The 23,495-nt window shown below is 39.6% G+C and overlaps 1 protein-coding gene across 1 annotated transcript; it reads left to right on the top strand.

Moving 5' to 3' along the window:
- The first annotated feature begins 459 nt into the window (after positions 1-459).
- On the top strand, positions 460-15,519 carry LOC129033275 (soma ferritin-like). The gene is made up of 4 exons (XM_054481529.1): positions 460-623; positions 12,872-13,015; positions 13,967-14,092; positions 15,206-15,519. Exons 2-4 carry the CDS (start codon positions 12,893-12,895, stop codon positions 15,356-15,358), a joined length of 402 nt encoding a protein of 133 aa, XP_054337504.1. The 5' UTR covers positions 460-623; positions 12,872-12,892; the 3' UTR covers positions 15,359-15,519.
- The last annotated feature ends 7,976 nt before the right edge of the window (positions 15,520-23,495 follow it).

Below are 23,495 nucleotides of genomic sequence, written 5' to 3'. Positions count from 1 at the left end.
GGGGTGTCTGAGCTCAAACTCTCCTTGGGCGGGGCTTGCTGCAGCTGCTGTAGGGGATGAGGGTGTGGTTCTCAGTCCAATGGAGTTATGTTCCCAGGGCAATTATGGCTGGCTGTGCTGTGTCATGCAGTTCACCAGGGAAGTCGGGGAAAGCTAGTGGTCACAGGCCTTACCCAGTTCCCACACAGCCGGAAAGGCCAGTCTCACTCCCACCCTGCCCCCACCACAGCACCAAGTTTATAGCCAGGCCGCCAGTGAGCAGGGCTGAGAACTTGTCCCAGGCTGCAAGCCCCTCCACTGAGAACGAAAGCAGAGCTTTCAGGTTTCATGCCTCCCCGCCTGCCGCAGCTTCTGTGCTGAGTCTGCACTCTCAGTTCCTCCCTTTCTCCGGGTTCCATCCCAAAAACGTCACATTGGGTTGAAATTGTTACAAAGCTCAGCTGGAAGTTTCCTACTCCCTGTGGTCTTTCCCCAGTTTCACAGGCAGCCCTCCCTAAGGACCCCTGTGAGCAAAGTCAGAAATGGCTTTCCTGGGGACCGAGAGTGCCCACAGTGCTCTTCCTGCTGCTTAGAAGTAGAGACCCCTGTATTTCGCTGGCTCTCTAAATTTGTCTCAGCTCCAGGTAAGGTCAAATACTTCTCTCATGATTTGGGCCTTCAGGTTCCCCAGTGAGAATGTGTGTTTGGGGGCAGACGATCCCCCTTTCATACAAACTTTGGGCACTCACAGTTTTTCAGCTGTCTCATGGAACCTGCAGCGCCAATCCACTTCCTTTACAGAGTCTGTGGATTCTCTCGGCACTCCTGATACATTCCTATGGTAGTTCTTAGAGCAAAAGTTCGCAGTGAGTCTCCACATGCTGCTCTGTCCATCCAAGCGAGAACTGCAAGTTAGTCCTGCCTCCTATCTGCCATTTTTTGGGTACCATTATTTTTAAATATATTACGATTGAAGGGAACTGGTAAAGAAAACATAGGATTTCTCTGCATTATTTCTTACAACTACATGTTAATCACAATTATGTAAAAATAAAATACAATTTAAAAAACAAACTCCTAGCAAAGTAGGGATAGATGAGAACTTCCAAATTTGATTTAAAAAAATAGTTCTAAAATACATACAACAAACACTATACCTCATATGAAAATATTAAAAGTTTTTCTTCAATATCATGAACAAGACAAGTACCTGTTCTCACCACTTTTATCCAGCACTCTATTAGAAGTTCTAGCTAGTGCAATAAAGCAAGATAATGACATAAAAATTATAAGGTCAGGAAAAGAATAATTAAAACTGTCAGTATTCACAGATAACATGGCTATACATGTGAAACTTCCAAAAAAAGGAGAGATAATTTTTTAATTAATAAATGCATTTGCTAAGCTATTGGATGCAGAGTCAGTACATAAAAATAAATTCCATATGCTAGAAAAAAATTTGAATATGTCATTTTCAATCTAATCAAATAACATTAAATCCTTCAAAGGTTTCTATCACCTCACCAAGTAAAGAACCACAGCCAAATGAGGGACTTGCTGAGGCAAAGGGAATATTGGAGGTAGAGTGGAAGAAGGTAGTTACAAATACCAGCTATGACCACATGACCAGTTACCAAAACCAGAACTGTAATTGTCATATTTCCTCATTTTTGTTATAAATACATTTGTGTGTGTGTACAAAGCAAATATTTTTCCTTTCTTATCACCTTATCATGTAGCATAAGATATACTGACTTTTTATCATAGAATTTAAGTATTATTAACGTTGCATCATAGTGTTTAAGTTACAGGACATCAAGAAGAGTAAACATCAGCCAAAGACTTTGCATCTTCTTCTGGGGAAAGGATTGATGCATTTTCAGTTGTACCCACATAATTCCATACCTCATGTTAGGTAGAGGTATAACCTTGTCCTTATTTGAAGATTAAGTATGGTTTAGGAGATGGATGTGAGCGCCAAGGTGACAAGGAGTGAGCTTGTGATGGTTAATTTTCTGTATCAACCCTTCTGGGCCACAGTGTCTGGATAGTTCGTCAAACATTATTCTGGATATTTCCAAAAAGGTGTTTGTGGATGAGATCAAAATTTAAATTGGTGGATTTTGAATAAAGCGGATTGTCTTCCATAATGTGGGTTGGGTTTGTACAATTAGTTGAAAGCCTTAATAGAAAAAACAACTGACTTCCCCCAAACAAAAGGGAATTCTGTCAGAAAGTGGTCTTCACACTTGAACTGCAACATGGACTCTTCCTGGCTGTTTGTGGGGCAGGTAGAAGAGGGACAATGGGGGAACTGTACTTTCTGCTCAGTATTTCTGTGAACCTAAACACTTCTGTAAAAAATAAAGTCTATTTAAAAAGGAAAATAATACCTTTCTAACATTATGAAGAAACACAATAAAGGCTTAGAAAAAGGGAGGCTGGTTAAAAGGTTAATTCAATGAAGTAATAAGGGTTTTAGTTGAGATAAGCTATAAGAAGTTGGTGAATATACCTCCTAACTTTTTTTTTTTGAGATGGAGTCTTGCACTGTCACCCAGGCTGGAGTGCAATGGCGCAATCTTGGCTCACGGCAACCTCCACCTCTCGGGTTCAAGTAATTCTGCCTCAGCCTCCTGAGCAGCTGGGATTACAGGCATATGCCACCATGCCTGGCTAATTTTTGTATTTTTAGTAGAGACAGGGTTTCGCCATGTTGGCAAGGCTGGTCTTGAACTCCTGACCTCAAGTGATCTGCCCACCTTGACCTCCCAAAGTGCTGGAATTACAGATGTGAGCCACCGTGCCCAGCCTCCTCTTAACCTTTCTAATGCTATTTAACTGTCTGCCTTTTAACGGTGAGAAGAAAGACAAATTTAGCCTTATCCTTTTCTGAATTGATGAAAATTAATTTCGAATTGCCGACCTACTAATTAACAAATTTCAGACATATTTATAATGGAAACAATGCTACAACTGAAATAGCACAAGTTTCATATGTATTGACTTAAAGCATGGCAATAACTTTTGTTTATTGATGGACTCTATATTTTTAAATAACTGTGACTAGTTCCACATTACCAACGGTAATGCTAATACCTTGAGACACAAAAATACGGTAATAAGAAGTTATCTTTATTATTATTTTTTAAAATCGTTATTTAAAGTCATATGGTTGTATGTGTAAACATTCCAAAAGAATTACAGGTATTTTTAGAATTTGTAAGTATATTAACAAAGATACTAAATGTGAAGTCAATATACAAAAATCAATTCTATACACTAGCCAAAAAATAAAAAAATTAAATATGCCATTTACAACATAATCAAATAATGTTAAACACTTAGAGATATATAACACAAAATGTAAGGCCTCTACATAAAAAACTATAAGCTTTATTGTGACAAATTAAGGACGATCAAGTAAATTAGAGAATATAAGACAAATAGATTTTTAAATCAATATTATAAAAATGTCAACTTCTGGAATTGACCCATGGAGCCAATATAATCCTAGCCAAAATCTCAGTAAGTTGTTTTTGTTATTATTAAGAAACAGACAAGCTGATGATATCATTTATATCGAGGCAAGTATAGTCAAGTCACTGTTAAAGAAGAACACCAGAAGAGAATTTGCTCTACTGAGTACCAAGTCCTATTGTAAAGCTACAGAAATTAAGAGTGTAGTACTGGCACAAAAACACAGTCAGACTATTGAAACAGACTAAAAAATGCAGAAACAGACTATGCAATTGTGACAAAAGTAACTGCAGAACAATGGGTAAAGATGGTTTCTTTAATAAATAATGCCAGGCCAATGTGTTAATTTTCTATAGCTTTGTGACAAATAACCATGAACTTAATGGTTTAAAACAGTATCAGTTTACTATTTTAGTGTTAGGTCAGAAGTATAGCACAGGTCTCACAGGGCTAATACCAAGTGTTCGTAGAGCTCTGTTGTTTTCTGGAGGTTTTAGGAGTGAATTATTTCCTTGCTATTTCCAACTTCTAAAGACCACTCACGTTCCCACCATGTGCCACACTGGATAATGACCCCTTTCTCCATCTTCACAGTGAGCAATGTTACATCTCTCTGTCATTCCCTAGTCACAGTCCCCTCTTACTACAGCGTGAAATTGTTCTTCCATGTTAAGGACCCGTTTAATTAGATTGGGTCCACTGACATGATCTAAGATAATCTCCTTATCTCGAGATCACATCTGTCAAGTCTTCTTTGCCATGAAAGGTAACATATTCACAGTCTCCAGTGATCAGGACATGGACACCTTTGTGGGGCGATCGTTCTGCCTAGCACAGTCAATTATACATTCCTGTGTAAAAAATAGGAAACATTTCTCTATCTCTCAACACACACAAAAATCAGTTCCCGATGGACTGTAACTCTCAATGTGAGGGTGAAAAATAAAGGTTTAGAAGATATAGAAGGGTGTCTTCATGACATTGGGGTGGTGAAGAATTTCATAGCCAGAATACAAAAAACAAAACAAAACAAAAAACAAAAACAAACACACACCCTTAAGATTGAGAAATTGACCTAGATTAAAATTAAGAACTTCTTTTTATTAAAAGATTCCATTAAAAAGTGAAATGAAAGCCACAGAGTGAGAGAAGGCATATGTGGAGCAAATATCATCAATGAAGGACTGTGTCTAATTTTGGGATCCCCTAAAAGCAGGGGCTGAGAAAAGGGCTGTGTGCAGGAGCTTCCAGAGATTCTGGTATGCTTATACTTCACAATTCAAATTAACAGAAAACAAAAGGGAAAAATATGGTCTTACATGTAATAGTTAACATTTACTAAATGCTTTCTATGTGCAAAGCCTACTTCTAAGCATTATTTTGTGCATCGATTCTCTTAACACCTCAATCAGGCCGAAGAAGTGGGGACACTTATGATTCCTACTGCAGAGGAAGTTGAGTTACAGACTAGTTAGTGTCCTAAAGTGGTAAGTATGGTTTGTGAAAGCAGGGATTTTTGTCTATTTCATTTGCTGCTGCACTCCTAGTGCCCAGAAAATTGCCTTGAATAGAACACAAAGAAAGGATTCAAACCCAGACTGTCTCTGGAAGAGGCTACATTCTTAACCATGGCATTACATAGCTCATAATATCACTCATTCATTTAAAATCTCCTATTCAGATCCAAGCTATAAAAATGAAGGTAATAAAAGTATAGGAAAATAAAAAATAATCACAAAATTTCATCCATTAATCTAGATTTCTTAGAGGAAAGGAGGGTGAGAGAAATCAAAGACCTGAAGAATGTTTTAAAATACTTCTCTTCCCCACCAGGTAAGATCACATTCCTTTTGCTTCCAGCCAGCATTTTAGCCCTTGCCAATGAACTTCACAGATTACAGAAACCCACCTTCATCACTCTTCTCCCAACACCTTAACCTAATACCCGCATGACCCTTTTCCAGGTGAAGGACATGTTGGTGTTGGCTGTTAGTTCAGCAGTCCTGTTTCCAGCCACTGGGTTGTATTAAGCTGAAATCAAAACCAAAATACATATTCCTCTAAGATGCAGACAGCCAGGGTTTTCACACTGAATACTGAGCATTTTTTCCTCAGCAGTCCAGGAACTCCAGGAGTTCAAGGATGCTGACCAAGAAATGAGCGTCCAAACTATCAATCATTATAGAAGTGTCTTGTTGACGTTGGTGGTGGTGGCAGCGGGGAGATGTTTGAAACAGAGGTAGAAAGGTTCATGCAATAGTGTACCCCTATTTTAAGAGATGATTACCAGTATAAGTTTATAGAATATGGACACTAAATCCTCTTTTTAGATGTCACAATTTCCCTTCTGTTGGGAGATGGCCATGTTGTATTTTGATGGGTGAGGGAAATATTCAAATTATTATTCATAATTTTTCATTAAAATGTGCATTTAAATGGATAACAAACCAACATTTGTCAATTGAAGTGGCTATTACAGTGACTTTAGATAAAAGTTTTTGGTATTTGTGATTATGTCTCCAGAGAAACCACACAGTCTAAAATACTAACAATTTTCAATTTCCTATTCATTTTATTTTCTGTGAAATATACTTATGTATATATATCCATCATCATATGAAATTAATATGCTTGTTTATTGCTATTTCATTGAGCCTAGTGAAAGTGAATTATATGTAGTTTTCTTAGAATGTGTTAAGCTTATATACAGTAATCTTTCATTCAGTCACAAAACTATGTTCATTTTGAAAGCTCTAATTTCACACGCTTTTATTAGGACTATATATAATAAAGTTCCAGGCTGTAGAGAATAATTTAGAAGAAACATAGGCATATTTAGAGGACTAAGAAATAAATTTCAATATTGTACATAGGAGTATTTACTATTTATCAAATTGAATATTTTGTTTACTATATTTTCATTTTTTAATATAGATGAGTTCATAAGTATCACTAAGTGCATTTTAAATTTTTGTATCCTAATAGTTCTTTTCATATTTTAACATTAACAAATCAGAAAAAGAAAGCATTTATTTGAATACAATGAGATAAATGATATATTAGAAAGAACCTGGATTTTTAGAGTCAAAGCTGGATGAGTTCAAATATTGACTCTGCCACTAACTAGCTGTGCAACTGTAGGTGAGTAACTTGACCTCTCTTAGATTTTGTTTTTCACCGTCACAAAAGGAGTAATAGCAGCTGCCTAGCAAGGTTGTTGAAAATGATTTTATGCATCAATTTTTTCAACACTTAAGCATTTCTAAATCTTACAACTCTATAACACAAGCATTGAAATAAATAAACCTCTCCTTCACCCAGTTATCCTACAGTTGTCAATGTCTCAAAAATGTAGTGCCAGAATTAAAATATAAACATAACAAAAATGTGACACCTGAAATAAAATACAAATATGACAAAATAGTAGGCAAAACCTTCTCAAGTCCTTATTTATCTCTTATTACCATGTAGCACTGGTCACCTACTTCTGAGAGGCCCTAGGTATAAGTGTGTGTTAGATGGCTGGACCCTTAGAATATGAGTCACTGCATGGTTACAACAGGATGAGCATCTCTTAGAATCCGGTCACTAAACTGCTTCTTGAAAAACGAACAACAGCCCTGAAGCTTCAGAAGAGGCTCACCTCCAGAGTCCTCTGCTGCTAAAAGGAGGACTGGTTAGACCTGGGCAAGACCAATGTAATCACCAAAACCAATGCCCATTAGCAGATCCAGAAGGTGACCAAAGATGGCCTGAACACCAGCAAGCCTGTGACTGTTCATTCTAGGATTGATGCCAGAAAAATACCTTGGTCCCCTGAAAGGGCAGCCATATAAGTGAAGGTAAGCAAAAGGGGACTGTCAATGCTTGACTGCCTAAGAAGTTAACTTGAATGTGAAGGATGAGATTTCTGCACCTGCTGCTCAGAAAATGCTGTGGATCTAGTTTAACCCCACGTGTTTCATAGCCCATACTTGAACACAAAAGGAAATGTGTTCAAAAACAAGTGGATTCTCGTGGAACATGTCTACATGCTGAAGGCCTACAAGGGCTTCTAGCTGACTAGGCTGAGGCTCACAGGCCTAAGTTCAAAGCAGCAAGTAAGTACCATGAGGAGCATCTCCAGACCAAGAAGGAGGAGATCATCAAGGCTAAATCAAGAAATAAATAATAAATAAATAATCCCCTCTCGTCTGTATATAGTGGCTTCATCAATTATATAAATCAACCATTCAATAAAACAAGTCTATCTACCTGAGAAGGAAAAAAATGAATTGCATTTGCTTTTCTGTCAACTCTCTGGTCATATTGACCAGTCAACCAAGAAAAATCTAGGTCATTTTAACATGAACTACTGTTTAATAAGATATCCTCTTTCTATTGATAAGATACTGATTTACCAATCTGAAATATAGGATTCTTTTTTTGGGGGGGGGACAGAGTCTTGCTCTGTCACCCAGGCTGGAGTGCAGTGGTGAAATCTCGGCTCACTGCAAGCTCCGCCTCCTGGGTTCATGCCATTCTCCTTGCCTCAGCCTACCAAGTAGCTGGGACTACAGGCACCCACCACCACGCCCGGCTAACATATATATATATATATATATTTTTTTTTTTTTTTGTATTTTTAGTAGAGACAGGGTTTCGCCGCGTTAGCCGGGCTGGTCTCAATCTCCTAATCTTGTGATCTGCCCACCTTGGCCTCCTACAGTGCTGAGATTACAGGTGTGAGGCACCGCACCTGGCTGAAATATAGGATTTTATGTTTATTTTTACTTATGTTTAATGATATTAACTTTAGCCTATTTGGTTTAACCTGTCAAGTTCTGTTGACCTTGTTTCTGTCACTCAGCATGCTAATTAGTCCTTTCAGATTTGTGAAATTTTTACATCTAATTAGATGTTAAAACTCAATGCAGCTAAATTTGTCGCTTAGAAAAAAGGACACAACTGATGCAATGCCTTATATCATATCACCAAAACTTTTGCTAAATTATTCCCAATCCAGTAAATAGCCTTCTTTGATTCTCAGATGCCAGTTGGCCTATGTTATCATCCACCGCAAATGTCTGCATCTTGCCATGAAGGTATCATTAAAGTCTTTAGTTGTATTTTGGCATTTCCCTCCAGTATTCTTTAAACATTACCAGTAGCACTTCCCAAGCCACTTCTGGAAGTCATTATTTCAACCAAAGAAGAAATCTCACTTAGACCTGGACGTGTATCCTGATGTAAATCATCTAGACACTTTTGTTTGGTACTACCCTACCTGGACTTCTCTTCTACTGTATTTATGTTTCTCTGTTAATATCTGAGGGAGCTTTGTTTACATATGATTCTCTCTGTTATACAACTCCAGTTGCTCTGCTTTCTCTCCCTCCTTGGTAAATGTTGCACTTTTTGTCTTATTAGTGTCTGTCTCCCTCCCTACCTTGTTCTTCTTGGTCAAAAATTTTCCCTCTTCTAGCCCTACCGTATACTTCTCTCTTCAAAACTCTTTTTGTTGGTCTTAGCTTTAAAAATACATATATATTACCTGAACACACATGAAAGTTTATATTTTCTGATATTCCTTTTTTTTTTTGAGACAGAGTGTCGCTGTTGTCACCCAGGCCAGAGTGCAGTGGCACCATCTTGGCTCACTGCAACGTCCACCTCCCAGGCTCAAGCACTTCTCCTGCCTCAGCCCCCCAAGGAGCTGGGACTACAGGTGCGCCCCACCAGGCCCGGCCAATTTTTTGTATTTTTAGTAGAGTTGGGGTTTTGCCATGTTGGCCAGTCTGGTCTGGAACTTCTGGCCTCAAGTGATCTGCCCATCTGGGCTTCCCAAACTGCTGGGAATACAGGCGTGAGCTGCCGCACCTGGCCTATGTGGAGCTTCTATTAAGGAAAGGCATGGTGCTAATTCTCTAGAAAAGGCATTTGTTAGGTTCCTTTTTCAAAATGAAAAAAATATATATATGATTATAAAAGTCTGCAAAATATGGAAAAGAGAAAAGGAAAAAAGTCACCTGTAAATATACCATAATAGCACACTGTTACTGATGTTGATGATGTGGTTGTTACTGATGTTGATGATGTGGTTTTTTCCATTCTTTTTTTTTTTTTTTTTTGAGACAGAGTTTTGCTCTTGTTGCCCAGGCTGGAGTGCAGCGGCTCAATCTCAACTCACTGCAACCTCCACCGCCCGGGTTCAAGTGATTTTCCTGCCTCAGGCCTCCTGAGTAGCTGGGATTACAGGTGCCCACCACCACGCCCGGCTAATTTTTTGTATTTTTAGTAGAGACGGGGTTTCATCATGTTGGCCAGGTTGGTCTCAAACTCCTGACCTCAGGTGATCCACCCGCCTTGGCCTACCAAAGTGCAGGGATTACGGGCGTGAGCCACCACACCCGGCCCCACTCTTTTTTTCTACAAATTGCTAAGGTTGGTCTTAAGTGTTTAGATAGCAATATTTCTTAATAACGTCTAACCACAAGAACAGCGTGTTTGTTCCTTTGTGCTGCCGTACAGGAATACCTGTGGCTGTGTAATTTATAAAGAAAAGAGGTTTATTTGGCTGATAGTTCTGCAGCCTGTACAAGAAGCATGGTGAGGGTCTCAAGAAGTTTTACTCATTGTGGAAGGCAAGGGGAGCCAGCATGTCACATGGCAAGAGGGGGAGCAAGATTGAGAGCAGAGGGAGGTCCCAGAGCCTTTTTAACAATCAGATCTCCCATGGAGTCATTACCACGGGGAAGGCACCAAGCCATTCATGAGGGATCCACCCCCATGACCCAGACAGCTCTCAGTAGGCCCCACCTCCAACACTGAAGATCAAATTTCAATGAGATTTGGAGGAACAAATATCCAAACCATATCCAACAGGGATAGTTTATTCATATGTATCCAGCACTGTGTTTGGCCCAGGGGGAGTGATAGAATCCTGGAATGTCTACATGGAAGAATACAATAGATCACCCAGAAATAGCCAAACTCTCATAACATGTCCCAGCAAGTAAAATCTATATCTTTCAGATTTACTATCTTGTAGATTTAATAGTAACAGTAATAATTCAGATTTCATTGACACTTGTTCATCTGCTCACATAGGATCCTAATCGCCTTAAAATTTCCCCCAATTTTGGAGGAAGTTCAGGTAATGTTTTACATATACTGTGAAAAAAAAAACAGTTAATTATCTAATGAGTTACCACTTCTTTCCTCTTCACCTGCTGTAACCTCATAGGCGGGATACTGCAGAGTGCCCTGGAGCTGCTGCCTCCCCAGAGTTGCTGCCATGAAGGTCCTATGAGCTCTCACATGCCAAGGCAGTACAGGGGTCTGTGGAAAAGAAACAGACTGTTCTCCTTTCCTCTCCTATTACAGGGTCCACTGGTAGTGCCATTTCTGTCTTATGGAATTTTTACTGAAACAACTTTTTAGGAATGTACTTAAACACTTACTACTCAAAGTGTAGTCCATGGACCAACAGCATTCGGCAGCATTGTTAGAAATGCAGAATCTCAGGCCTCCATAATCAGAATCTGCATTTTAACAACAGCCCCAGGTGATTCATATGCAAGTTACTCTTGAGAAGCACTGACTCAAAGCACCTCTCTCTTCTTGGGACTAAGGCATTAAATTCAATTGGGGACAAGAGCAGTCAGGAAACAAAAGTTCCCAGAAGGCTGCCTCACTCCTCACTGCCTCAAGAGATAGACTTCGGTGACCTGCCACTTCTAATGAGGTTCAAGCAGACTCGGCTTAGGCTCAAACTAGGAATCCACCAGATACATGAGAAATCTTGCTCTTTACTTACACATGAAATATATTTTTATTTAATCAACATTGTTTCAGCATGTATTATTTACAAAATACTCCATTATGGGTTGTACATATACCAAAACAAGTGAAACAGTCTTTGCCCTCAAAGGATGCAAATTAAGATGTATGTTGGGGCAGGTGGGGACCTTTGGGATATAGTAAAAGGAGGGGGCCAAAATGTTCCCAGCTGGAACAGTCTTCTGTAGTTTGGAGAAACCACTAACACCTCTCATATTTATAGCCTATGTAGGCTTGTTTTCCAGGTGGAATGCCCATCTTCCGTCTCCATTTCTCTATGTTCTTGTTTACTTTCCAAGGCCAATTTAAAATGCGAATTTATTAATAAAACCTGCCCTATTCCCCTCAGCTAATAATGGTGTTGACATCTCAGAACTCCCATCATATCCCACCTTAAGATCAATTATGTGTGTTGAGGTCTTATGGAGAAAGGAGGGAGATGTAATGGTACCTCATAGACAAAATGCATTTTAGCTGGTCTTCTTAGATTCGCCATGGGATCCAACATGTGGTGCCATAATAGTTTTTGAAGAAAGAAAAAAAAATTAAAGGTAATGCATCCTTTCTGTTAATGCCTCACTACTCAGGAAATATATCAGCCTTCTCAAACCACAATCAGAGAGAAGAAGTGAGAAAACACTGAACACTGACTGGGATAGTAAGAGCACTAACCCCCTTTTTCTTCACTGTTTTCTCTGGTTTGATTGGTTCTTTCATCTAGAAACAGTGTCCTCATTGGTAGATTAGTAGCTGTTAATCTCAGCTGAATGGAATTTCAGCTTATAAGAAGTGGGCTGGCTATATTCCTATTAGTATTTAAGAAGTCCCTTACCTTAGTGGGTGGTACTTTTTATGGCTGGATTTCCCTAAAGCTGAGATGGAATATGAAATCCACGGTCCCTTCTCTGAAGAATGTGGAGTTGCTATTAACCGAGTAGCATCTTATGAGCTGCATATCAGTGATGCTTACTTATCCATGGTTAGTATGGGTTCTTGAGCAACTGAGAGGGAGGTTTTAGCTCTGCTCTGGGTGATAATATATCTTCTGTCTTCTTAATAATAGTGCTTATGGCCATATTGGTAGTTGGATACCAGATGAAACAGCAACTCAGTGGTTGGGATATTGCTGCTCTGTGGCCCTATATTAAAAGCTACGGGCTTTGATAGGGGAAGTTACAGTTCTTTCCAGTGTGTTCTGAAAACTACATGGGCATCAAACACTGGTGACAGACTGAATAAACAATTTTATACCTGTATGCTATTAATTTATGCTAGATTTGTCATATCTACACAATTAAAAGATGTAAGTGCTAGCATCTAAGTTCAAAACTATGACCCTTGAAGAAGCCATAAGAGCAAGACATTAGGCACCAGCATATTAGGATCTGGATGGCTGATCTTGGAGGTAGACTAGGTTCTGGGGGACAGCCAGAGCCTTCTGGAAGTCAAAGAACAAACAGGACCCAAGACTGACCAAAGAAGGCCTCTTCCTGGACAACCACTGAGACAACAAAGTGAGTTTGTGTGCAATTCAGGTCTTAAAACTATTTTACCTCATCCTCAGCCTCCCCCTTTTCTTACATTTGACCAGGCCTGTTATTACAGTGAAGATATGAGAATGCCTCCTTTTGCCAAGTTCTTCTCGGAGCAGGCTGAGCTGAAAAGGGAGCATGCAAAGCAGTTCCTAAGATATCTAAGAAAACGTGAGGGTATTATCTGCCTTCCAGTTATTAAGGTGAATGTCAAACTTTGTTTTGACTTCTGTGGGGCCTTTGCCAGGTCTAGAGAATTAAACTGATTAGTTGCTACCTAACATTTTAGGTTACTCATGTTCCTACATGGGCTTCTTAGCAACTAACTGACTCTGAAAGCAAGTATATGTCAACATCATTTGGGGTAAATTTTAGCCACTAAATGCTTGTTTGGCTTGTCTTAATGAGCGTCACAAAGTTTGGTCGCTGGGTTGTCAGCATCACCTGGGGACTCACTAGAAATGCAAATTTGTGGCTCTCACCCCAGACATAGGCCCAAAGAGCTACAGCTTAACAAGCTCTCCAGATGATCCTAATGGTATGTGTAGTTTGAGAAGCGCTACTCTAATGCCTTCTTCCCAGAGGTTGTTAGCATCCTATTTCAGATTGTTAATCTAATTCAGGTACATGTTCAGGTATTTAATATGTCTGTCTCTTCAAAGTAGTAAAACAAACTTTTTTTGTTTGGGCACACACTCCAAGGAAACAACCTGAGCCTTAGTTGGGACTATCACCTCCAGGAACATCCCTAATTTTCCTAAGGTGGTTGTTTTGGTTGTTTTTTAACTTCTGCTTTATGAAGAGAAGTAAATGTGTGCTAATGAGAGAGGGAACACCATCATAGAATTCCAAAGCTAATGGAATACTTGTATGTGTACCTGTGCTAGTAGTACCCTTGCCCTGTAGCACATTAAAATCACCTGGGAATCTTTTAAAACTCATGATGCCCATGTTGCATCCCATGCCAATTAAGTCACAGTGTCTACGATTGACAGCCAAGTATTAATATTTAAGATTTTCAGCTGATTCCATTGCACCTCAAAGTTTGGAGACCATTACACTATGCAAACCTAGTCATGGCCCTATGCAGGAAGCAGAATGCAACAAAACTGTGCCTGAAGTAAAAAAGTGACTCTCCTATTCCTCTTCAACAGAGGCCCAACATAGATAACTGGGGAAATGGCTTACAAGCCCTGAAGTTTGCTGTGCAGTTGGAGAACACATTAACCAATGTCCTACAAGATCTGAAAATCACAGCTACTAAGGATGATGAAACTGGTGTAAGTAGTTAACTGGTTATGACAAACAGTGTCATCTTTCACTTCTGGATTATGATTTGCTTCTGGGAAAGGGGACCAAGGCAATAGATCACCCAACATATGTTTGTTTCCCTGGAAGGAAGTCTGGGAACTTATTTCTAGGAGTAGTTCGGGAGTGGGGAGATAGCTGTCCTGGTGAAGAAAAGTGAAACTTAGTGTATGGTGAAAACATCTTCCTAGGAGTAATGCACTCTGTAAAATTAAGTAAAACAATGGTTCTGTTACTGTTGGCTTGTAAATATCCTAAACCAGAAATGCTTAAGTTTTACTGAGCACAAGAATCACTTGGAGTGCTTACTAAAACACACTTCTAGGGCTCACTCCCAAAAGTTGTTTATTGGGTTGGTTTTGTATAGGTCTCAAGAATGTATTTCTAACAAATCTAGGTGGTGATACTGCTGGCTGATGGCCACAGTTTGAGAACCACTGTTCTAGATTGTTACTGCAAAAGTAGATGTTAATGGTGACCTATTACAATACAGACTTCTCTGAAGTCTTCCTGGTTATTGGTAAGCACTCTACCTCAAAGTGATAACTTCTTTCTAACTTCCTAGCTTCTCAGGAAGTCGAAGTGAAGAAAATGGGCCTAGTTACAATAGTTCTCAACTCTAGACACATGTTGGACTCAGTGAGGAGCTCTGAAATGGTACAAATGCTCGAACATTATGCCAGATCACTTACATTTTAATCTTTAGGAATGAGGTCTGGGCAGCTACTCAAAATCTCTATGTGATTCAAATAATCAGGATTCAAAACCATTGCAGTAGTAGCCTGTTAAAGTAACCCGTACTTTTGATAAGACAACCTAATACTCATATCCATTGAAAGTAGGTGCTTGTATTCACCTGAAGCTCTTGAATATCTTAGATCAGTGCTGCTGGATCATCAATATGCATATGAATCACCTAGTCTTTCTTAAAATTCAGAGGCTGGTTTAGTAAATCTGGAGTAGAGCCTGAGATTTTGAATTTCTGACACGCTCTCAGGACGGCTGGTCCCTGGGCTTCAATTTAGGTAGATTCTTGTTGCAGACATGGTCCTCAATGTGGGTGCTTCCCTGTTCTATTTCTATAGCTCATAGACTTCGTAAAGGAGTTCATAGACAAACAGACAGCAAGCATAGCTTTTCTGGAATACCATCAGAAGCTATTAGAAGAGTCCCTCCAGCAGAAAGGCCTGTCTGAAAAGTCTGCTGAGTCTGCTGAGACATCAGTTGAAGAGACTTAACTTCTGAAGGCAGCAGCACAGCAAGTCTTGCCATTGTAGTGATCTCAGAGTCAGCTACTTAAGAGTCTTGGTCAGTTCCACTTGCCTGAAGACTGCTTTCCTTTTTATCTAGTTTCCTAATCCTCTTTGCTGTGCATGCAAATAAATCTGCTTTGCATTATAACTATGTGTAAAAATATTGGTAGAGCTAACCCTTCCAGTGCTCCAATAGCAATGTGGAATTGGTATAAAAAGCTTCCTGAGACAGTGGGTGTGTTAGGCTAAAAAAAAAAAACTTCCGTCTACCATGCCCCCACCTTACCTTAGCACCCAGAGTCAGGATTTGGTAAATGCAAGCAGTACAAGTGGATATGCTAGAAATCAAGTAGTGAAACCTTAAGTCTCAATGTTCTCCTCTTATTTGTATATGTACTTTAAGTATACAATATAATAGGGGTTACTTCATGTTAAACGCAGAGCTAAGATTGAAAACAATTCTTGGTCTAGGAAGGGTGACCTTCACCTGAAGGACGGTGCAGTGCCATTTCATAGCCAAGGTAGGTGTAGGCAACAGGAGGGTACACAGAGGCAATTAATGCATTGCAGCCAAGTGTGTGGATGCCCCTATCCATTCCACTGTAAGCCAATTAGCAGCTACTAGGGTAATTACTTTCAGGAGCAAAGAATGAGCAAACAAGCTTGAGTCAGGCTTCTCAGGGCCTCGTGTGACTAGTACCCTCTAGGAAGAAATAGGGGCTCTATAGGATTGTGCACTGGCTCCAAAACTTACTAACTCCTTGGCCTTGAGTTTATACCTCTTCATTGCCTCAGTTTGGTCATCTGTAAAGTGGGGTGTATTAGTCAGTGTTCTCTAGAGGACAGAACTAATGGAATAGGTATACATAAAGGGGAGTTTATCAAGTATTAACCCACACAATCACAAGGTCCCACAATAGGCTGTCTGCAGGCTGAGGAGCAAGGAGAGCCAGTCTGAGTTCCGAAACTGAAGAAATTGGAGTTGACATCTGGTATAGCACCTACAATTGGAGTCACCACATGGTTAAGCTTACGATAATCCACTGTCATTCTCCAAGATCCATCTGTCTTCTGCACAGGCCAAATGGGAGAGTTGAATGGAGATGTGATGGGAATCACCACCCCTGCGTCTTTCAAGTCCTGGATGGTGGCATTCATCTCCGCAGTCCCTCCAGGGATGAGATATGATTTTTGATTTACTATTTTGCTAGGTAGAAGGAGTTCTAATGGCTTCCATTTGGCCTTTCCCACCACAATAGCTCTCATCCTACCATTCAAGGAGCCAATGTGGGCATTCTGCCAGCTGCTAAGTATGTCTACGCCAATTATGCATTCTGGCACTGGGGAAATGACCACAGGATGAGTCTGGGGACCCACTGTAAGTTGGACCTGAGCTAAAACTCCATTAATTACCTGACTTTTGCTGGAGGACCACAGTGACGTTTTGAGTCCCCTGGAATCAATGTCACCTCAGAGCCAGTGTCCAGTAGTCTCCAAAATGTCTGATCATTTCCCTTTTCCCAATGCACAGTTACCCTGGTAAAAGGCTGTAAGTCTCCTTGGGAGGGAAGGGAGAAAGGTTCACTCCATAGTCGGTAATATAGTGGGTCCTTCCTCAAGGGCACCCAGCCTCCGCTTCATTTAAGGGGTTCCAGGTCCATAAACTGGCTCAAGTCTGGAAATTGAGGGGTTGTGATTCTGTTTTCATAATTCAAATTAGTCTTTTGTCCATTCAACCTAGAAGGTTTTTGCTTGCATAAATTAAGTAGGAATGCAGTAAGCTTCCTATCAATTTCACTTTTAGGAACACCGTGATTAATTAGCCAATGCCTGAGCTCTGTACAGTCAGACTATTCTGATTGCCACTTTGCTTCTGCTGTGCATTATGGTAGCTAGGCCTACCTTGCCTTTGACAGTTTAGTGCCGCCACCTGCCCCCTGCCACCTTGGGATTCAATTATTCTCGTATTTAATTTTGTAGTAGAGGGACTGTGGTTCCCACTATTAGATCTGACATAAAGAAAAGAGCAATTACAGGGCTCTTCAAAGATGTAGGTGCTGCCCTCGCAAATCTATTTTGCAAGGCATTGGTCAAAGGTATCTTCTGGACCCTCCCAGCTGTGATGAGTAGGTCTAAAGCGACTAATCCATTCCACCATCCTACTCTCCCTAAGCCTTTCCATCCCTTCCTCTACATTAACCCAAGGGGGATCAGGCACTTCCAGCTTACTCACAGTGGGCCATCTTTTAATCCATACTTCAGCTAACAAAGCAAATAAGCTTTTAGAACCTCTTTTAACTCCCTGAGCTACAACATTGAGTGCAGAGTCCCTACTTAGTGGGCCCAAATTAATAAATTTAGCCTGATCCAACTCTATGTTCCTTCCAGCATTATCCCATACCCTTAATATCCATTTCCATGCCTGTTCTCCAGATTTGTTTATATAAATTGGAAAATTTAAGCAGTTCTTTTGAGAGTAGCATACCTCCTCATGGGTCACACTCTCAACCTCACCTCTAGGGGTCTCCAGGACTTTAGTTATAAGTCTAGAAGCAAACAGGGGTGTTGGGGGTGGCCCCTGAGGAGAATCAACGTTATCTTGCCTGGCAACTGCCTCAGGGGATGCTACCACTGTTGCCTCAGGCAGCACAGGGTTTATCTCAGACAAAGGTGGAAAGGCTGATGGCAGCATGGGTGGGGGAGGCGATGTTGCCACTACTGGGAATGGGGAAGCTGTCTAATGAAAAAAGTTTCATTAGAGCTTACAAGCTCAGTATCCCCAGCTTCATCAGGGTCCTCCCACATGTCCCCATTCCATATTGCAGGGTCCCATTCTTTTCCAATAAATACCCTCACTTTAACAGTAGACACCTGGCTGTGCATGTACCTTTCATTGCAGGTCAGCCACTCACATAAGAGCTTGTCTGTCTGTCTAGAATTTCAACTTTTTCTCTACAGGAGATAAGACTCTCACTCAGGCAATCTTAGCAGATTTGAGGCTCAGTATCTGCTTCTGAAGCCGGGATATAGAATTCCTGAGTTCATTTTCTTTAATCACTTTGTCCACTGAACTTAGGAGCAACCAACCAGCTTCATTATGTTCCTTGGTTCTCCACATATAGTCAAAGGTATTATGTATAGAGTCACTGAACTCCTTGCCTCTCACGAGCAATGAATCAGGAGTGTCAAATGCATTTATTTTGTATAACTCTCTAAACAGTTCATGCCAAGGACTATCAGTGTTCTCCATACTATTGGAAGTAGAGTCCTTAGCATTCTGGGGTCTAATCAGCCAACTCCAGAAACCCAAAGTCAATGAAAGAACTTCATCCTTAATATTCTTTTCCTCTAGAACTACCCCTGTCTCGGTACGAAAATCTGTATTAGTCAGGGTTCTCTAAAGGGACAGAACTAATGGAATAGGTATGTGTATAAAGGGGAGTTTATTAAGTATTAACCCACATAATCACAAGGTCCCATGATAGGCCGTCTGCGGGCTGAGGAGCAAGAAGAGCCAGTATGAATTCCAAAACTGAAGAACTTGGAGTCTGATGTTCGGGGGCAGGAAACATTCAGCATGGGAGAAAGATGTAGGCTGGGAGGCTAGGTCAGTCTCTATTTTCACATTTTTCTGCCTGCTTATATTCTAGCTGAGCCGGCAGCTGTACATTGTGCCCACCCAGATTAAGGGTGGGTCTGTCTTTCCCAGCCCATTGACTCAAATGTTAATTTCCTTTGGCAACACCCTCACAGACACATCCAGGATCAATACTTTGTGTCTTTCAGTCCAATCAAGTTGGCACTCAGTATTAACCATCACATGGGGTTAATAGTACTTTATAAAGTTAACAAAAGGATAAGTACATTAATGAATATGAAGTGTCTAGAATAGCACATGCTCAAATTTTGTATTCTGTTAGTAATAAATAGTGCTTCTACTTAAACTTGAGGAAAGCCAAAACATAACAGAAGCATTTCCAATAAGAAAACGCATCACTAGAATTGAGGCAGAATCTTTTTTGGGGGGAGACAAAGTCTCACTCTTGTCACCCACGCTGGAGTACAATGGCGCGATCTCAGCTCAATGCAACCTCTGCCTCCCAGGTTCTAGCGATTCTCCTGCCTCAGCCTCCTAAGTAGCTGAGATAAGAGGTGTGCACCACACCCAGTTAATTTTGTATTTTTAATAGAGACAGGGTTTCACCATGTTAGCCAGTCTGCTCTCGAAATCCTGACCTCAGGTGATCCACCCTCCTTGGCCATCCAAAGTGCTGGGATTACAGAGGCAGAATCTTAAAAGATTGAATATCTTTAGACAGAAAGGAGTATCTTGTTTGAAATAGAAACAAGTGGTTCTAAGAATGGACCTATTAGATATCTTGGAAAAAATCAAGTTAACAAATGGACGGAATATTCAAATAAACACAATCAAACAAGTGACCTAGAAGTAATCTCAGAAATTGTCAGCCAAAAGAATTTAAAAATGGTATTTAAAATGTTATAAAATGGAGTTCTAAGAAAAATATCTAATTGAAGCTTCAGCAAGAAAGAGAAACTGACAAAATATTAAACTCACTGTAGTATAATTTTAGAGCATCAACAATGAGAATGCTCTCCATAAAAGATATTACTTACAAAGAATGCAAAACTGACAAATTAATAGGAGCTTTCTCAATACTAGCAGCAAAAAGCAAATGGAAAACATCTTTACATGCTGGTAAGTTGGGTGAATCATAACAAGTAAGGGAAGAATGGGACTATTTAGATATACAACAATTAAGAAAGCTTATAGAAGCTTGCAACCTACAGAAGACATTCACTATCAATATCATGGGTTTCCTCTACCTGCAGGCCCAAAGTAGGCTGGCTGATATTAACCAACCTTGTATAATTCTTATGCCTTAGTAATTCTAGTGGCAAAGGGCATGTCTCCAGGTGAAAGTCAGCAATGTAACTAACATTTTTACCTCCCTCTTCACACCTTTCTGCAACTTTCCTGAGAATTAGTGCCATGGTGAGCTTCTGTCACCATTGAATAATTACTAGTTTACAAAGTACTCTTGAATAAATGTCTCACTTGTATACTTATTATGACCACACTAATTTATATCTAATTTTATACTTATTAATGAATATTAGACATTCACATTAAAATCAGGAGTAAAACAACATTGCTTTATTCTAATACTATTGAATGTTTTCTGGAAGTTCTCAAGCAGAGTTTCTCAACCTCAGCACTACTGACAATTTGAGCCAGATGACTCTTTGTTGTGGGGGGATGTCCTGCGTATTGTGAGATGTTTACTAGTATCCTTGGCCTTTACCTACCAGATAGTACCTCCCCCAGTGTGACAACCAAAAAAAGTCTCCAGATGTTGCCAAATGTCTCTTGAAAGGTAAAATCCACTTTTGAGAACTACTCTTGAGAATCACTATTCTAGATAATGCAATAGAAAATTGGCATTATAGATATATTTGTTTGCAAAAAGACTGATTTATTTAACATAACTAGAACTGAGAAACTATTACAACTTACAGGAAAGTTTAATAAAGTTGCTGGATATAGAATAAACAGCTACAACAATAAAAGGAGAAAACAGTTTTTAAAAAATCGTATAATATCCACAAATAAGAATACATATGAATAAGCCTAACAAATCCAGTTGGGAACCTATGTAAGTAAAACGTTTCCTAGAGGAGATGAAAGCTTTATATAATAGAACAAAGACAGATTAAGTATTATGAAGATGATATGTCCAAAATAAATAGAACTAAAGCAATTTTGGTCATAATCCCAACAGAATTTTGAGGGCCTAGACAAATTAATGCTAAAGAATTAATAAACTTCAATCATGGGGAAAAACATGGAGACACACAGAAAACTTAACATCATTAGTTATGGGAAAATGCAAACCCAAACCACAATGAGATACCTCTACATATTCATCAGAATGACTGCATTTCAAATGACTGCCAACACCATATGTTGGCAACTTGGTAAAGCACCTGAAGCTTTCACACATTGTTGGTGAGAATGTAAAATTATATAACCGCTTTGGAAAAAGTTATGACACTTTCTTGTAAAACTAAGCATATACCTATTAATACTTCATGAACCAGGAGCCCTCTCCTGTATATCATACAAGAAAAATGGAAGTATGTGTTCACAAAATGATTTGTATAGAGTGTTCAGTAGCTTTATAATAACTAAAAAATGGAAATAGCCTATCAATAGGAGAATGGATAAACAAATTGTACTATATTTGTAAAATAAGTATATTCATCCATATTCATAGAGCTATGAAAAAATACCCAAAGGGATGGGCATGGTGGCTCATGCCTGTAATCCCAGCATTTTGGGAGGCCGAGGTGGCCAGATCACCTGAGGCCAAGAGTTTGGGACCAGCCTGGCCAACATGGTGAAACTTCATCTCTACGAAAAATTCAAAAATAGCCAGGTGTGGTGGTGGGCACTTGTAATCCCAACTACTTGGGAGGCTAAGGCACAAGAATTGCTTGAACCCAGGAGGTGGAGGTTGCAGTGAGCCGAGATCATGCCACTGCATTCCAGCCTGAGTGACAGAGCAAGACTCTGTCTCAAAAAAAAAAAAAAAAAGAGTGGGTAATTTATAAAGAAAAAGAGGTTTAAAGGACTCACATTTCCACACAGCTAGAGAAGCCTCACAATCATGGTGGAAGGCAAAGGAGGAACAAAGTCATGTCTACATGATGGTAGTCAAGAGAGCATGTGTTAGGTTATAAAACCATCAAATCTCATGAAACTGATTCACTATCACAAGAAAAGTACGAGAAAAACCCGCCCCCCCATGATTCAATTACCTCCCACCAGGTCCCTCCCATGACACGTAGGGACCATGGGTGCTACAATTCAAGCTGAGATTTGGGTGGGCACATAGCCAAACCATATCAATAGGATACTACTCAGTAATAAAAAGGAGTCAACTACAGATACAACATGGAAGAATATTAAAAACATGCTGAAAGAAAGAATTTTATACTAACAAGTACATACTTTAGAGTTCCATTTACATGAAATTCTAGAACATAAAATAAATCTGTAAAGGAAAATGTCAGAACAATGGCTATCTTGGAGAGGCAAGGATTGACTAAGAAGGGGTATGAGTGACCTCTCTGGGGTGATGGTAATGTTCTATATCTTGACATGATTAAGTTGCATAAACTGGTCAGAACATGAAACTGTTCCAACAGTTTTTTTTTAATGATTAAATTATTGGGCTTATGGGATAGCAGATATAAAACAACTTGCTGAATAGTTGAAACTGAAGCTGTACCTCAAAGAGTAAGAAACAAATAACTAACAAATACTTGAGTTTGCAGGAGGGCAGATAAGAAATAACTTGCTGAAACACTGAAACTCCCTCCACTTGTGAGATTTCAAAAACTGGCTGAAATTGGTTGGAACGAATATGGTCAACTGGAGTTTGCACAGAATGAGCTTGCTGACCTCACCTCCTGAATTTCCACTGTGTGGTTCACTTGATCTTAGCCAAAAGGCCAAGAAGCGATCCACTATGTGTTTCATACTAACTACACCTGAATTTGCACATGCAGTCCATGAGGTAGCATGAGATAACTGTGCATGCCTTAGAACTTTCTACACCTTGCCTTTTCTTCCATCAGTCACCTACTAATCCCAGAATCCACTTCCTAAGCCTTTTCTAATAAAATTACTGCCTGAAAGCCAGAACAAGGAGAAAAATTTGAGCTGGACTCCTCTCTCAGCAGAAACCTTAAAGGCCAGGAGAAAGTTGGGTTATATATTCAAAGTATTGAAAGAAATAGCCAAAAACACTGTATCCAGCAAAGGTATTCTTCATAAATGAAGGAGAAATCTTTCTCAGGAGGCAAAAACAGAATTCATCACTATTATACCACCCTATAAGAAACTCACTGATAAAGCAAACACACAAATGAGGGAAAGGACTCAAATGTTACCACTTCAGAAAATCATCAAACTGCAAGGATAGTCAATAAGAGAAAGAAAGGAACAAATGATATACAAAACCAGTAAACAATTAGCAAAATGACAGGAATAAGTCCTCACATATCAATAATCTTAAATGCAAATAAATGTTCCACT

The sequence above is a fragment of the Pongo pygmaeus genome, chromosome 2 (assembly GCF_028885625.2).
Source record: "Pongo pygmaeus isolate AG05252 chromosome 2, NHGRI_mPonPyg2-v2.0_pri, whole genome shotgun sequence".
Classification (NCBI taxonomy): domain Eukaryota; kingdom Metazoa; phylum Chordata; class Mammalia; order Primates; family Hominidae; genus Pongo; species Pongo pygmaeus.
This window is presented reverse-complemented; position numbering and strand designations above follow the sequence as displayed.

Bases quoted from the DNA above. Each gene is read 5' to 3' on its own strand.
- LOC129033275 (XM_054481529.1), top strand. From the start codon at position 12,893: ATGAGAATGCCTCCTTTTGCCAAGTTCTTCTCGGAGCAGGCTGAGCTG. The intron at 13,016-13,966 runs GTGAATGTCAAA...CCTCTTCAACAG, and splicing joins TCTGCCTTCCAGTTATTAAG to AGGCCCAACATAGATAACTG. The intron at 14,093-15,205 runs GTAAGTAGTTAA...CTATTTCTATAG, and splicing joins CTAAGGATGATGAAACTGGT to CTCATAGACTTCGTAAAGGA.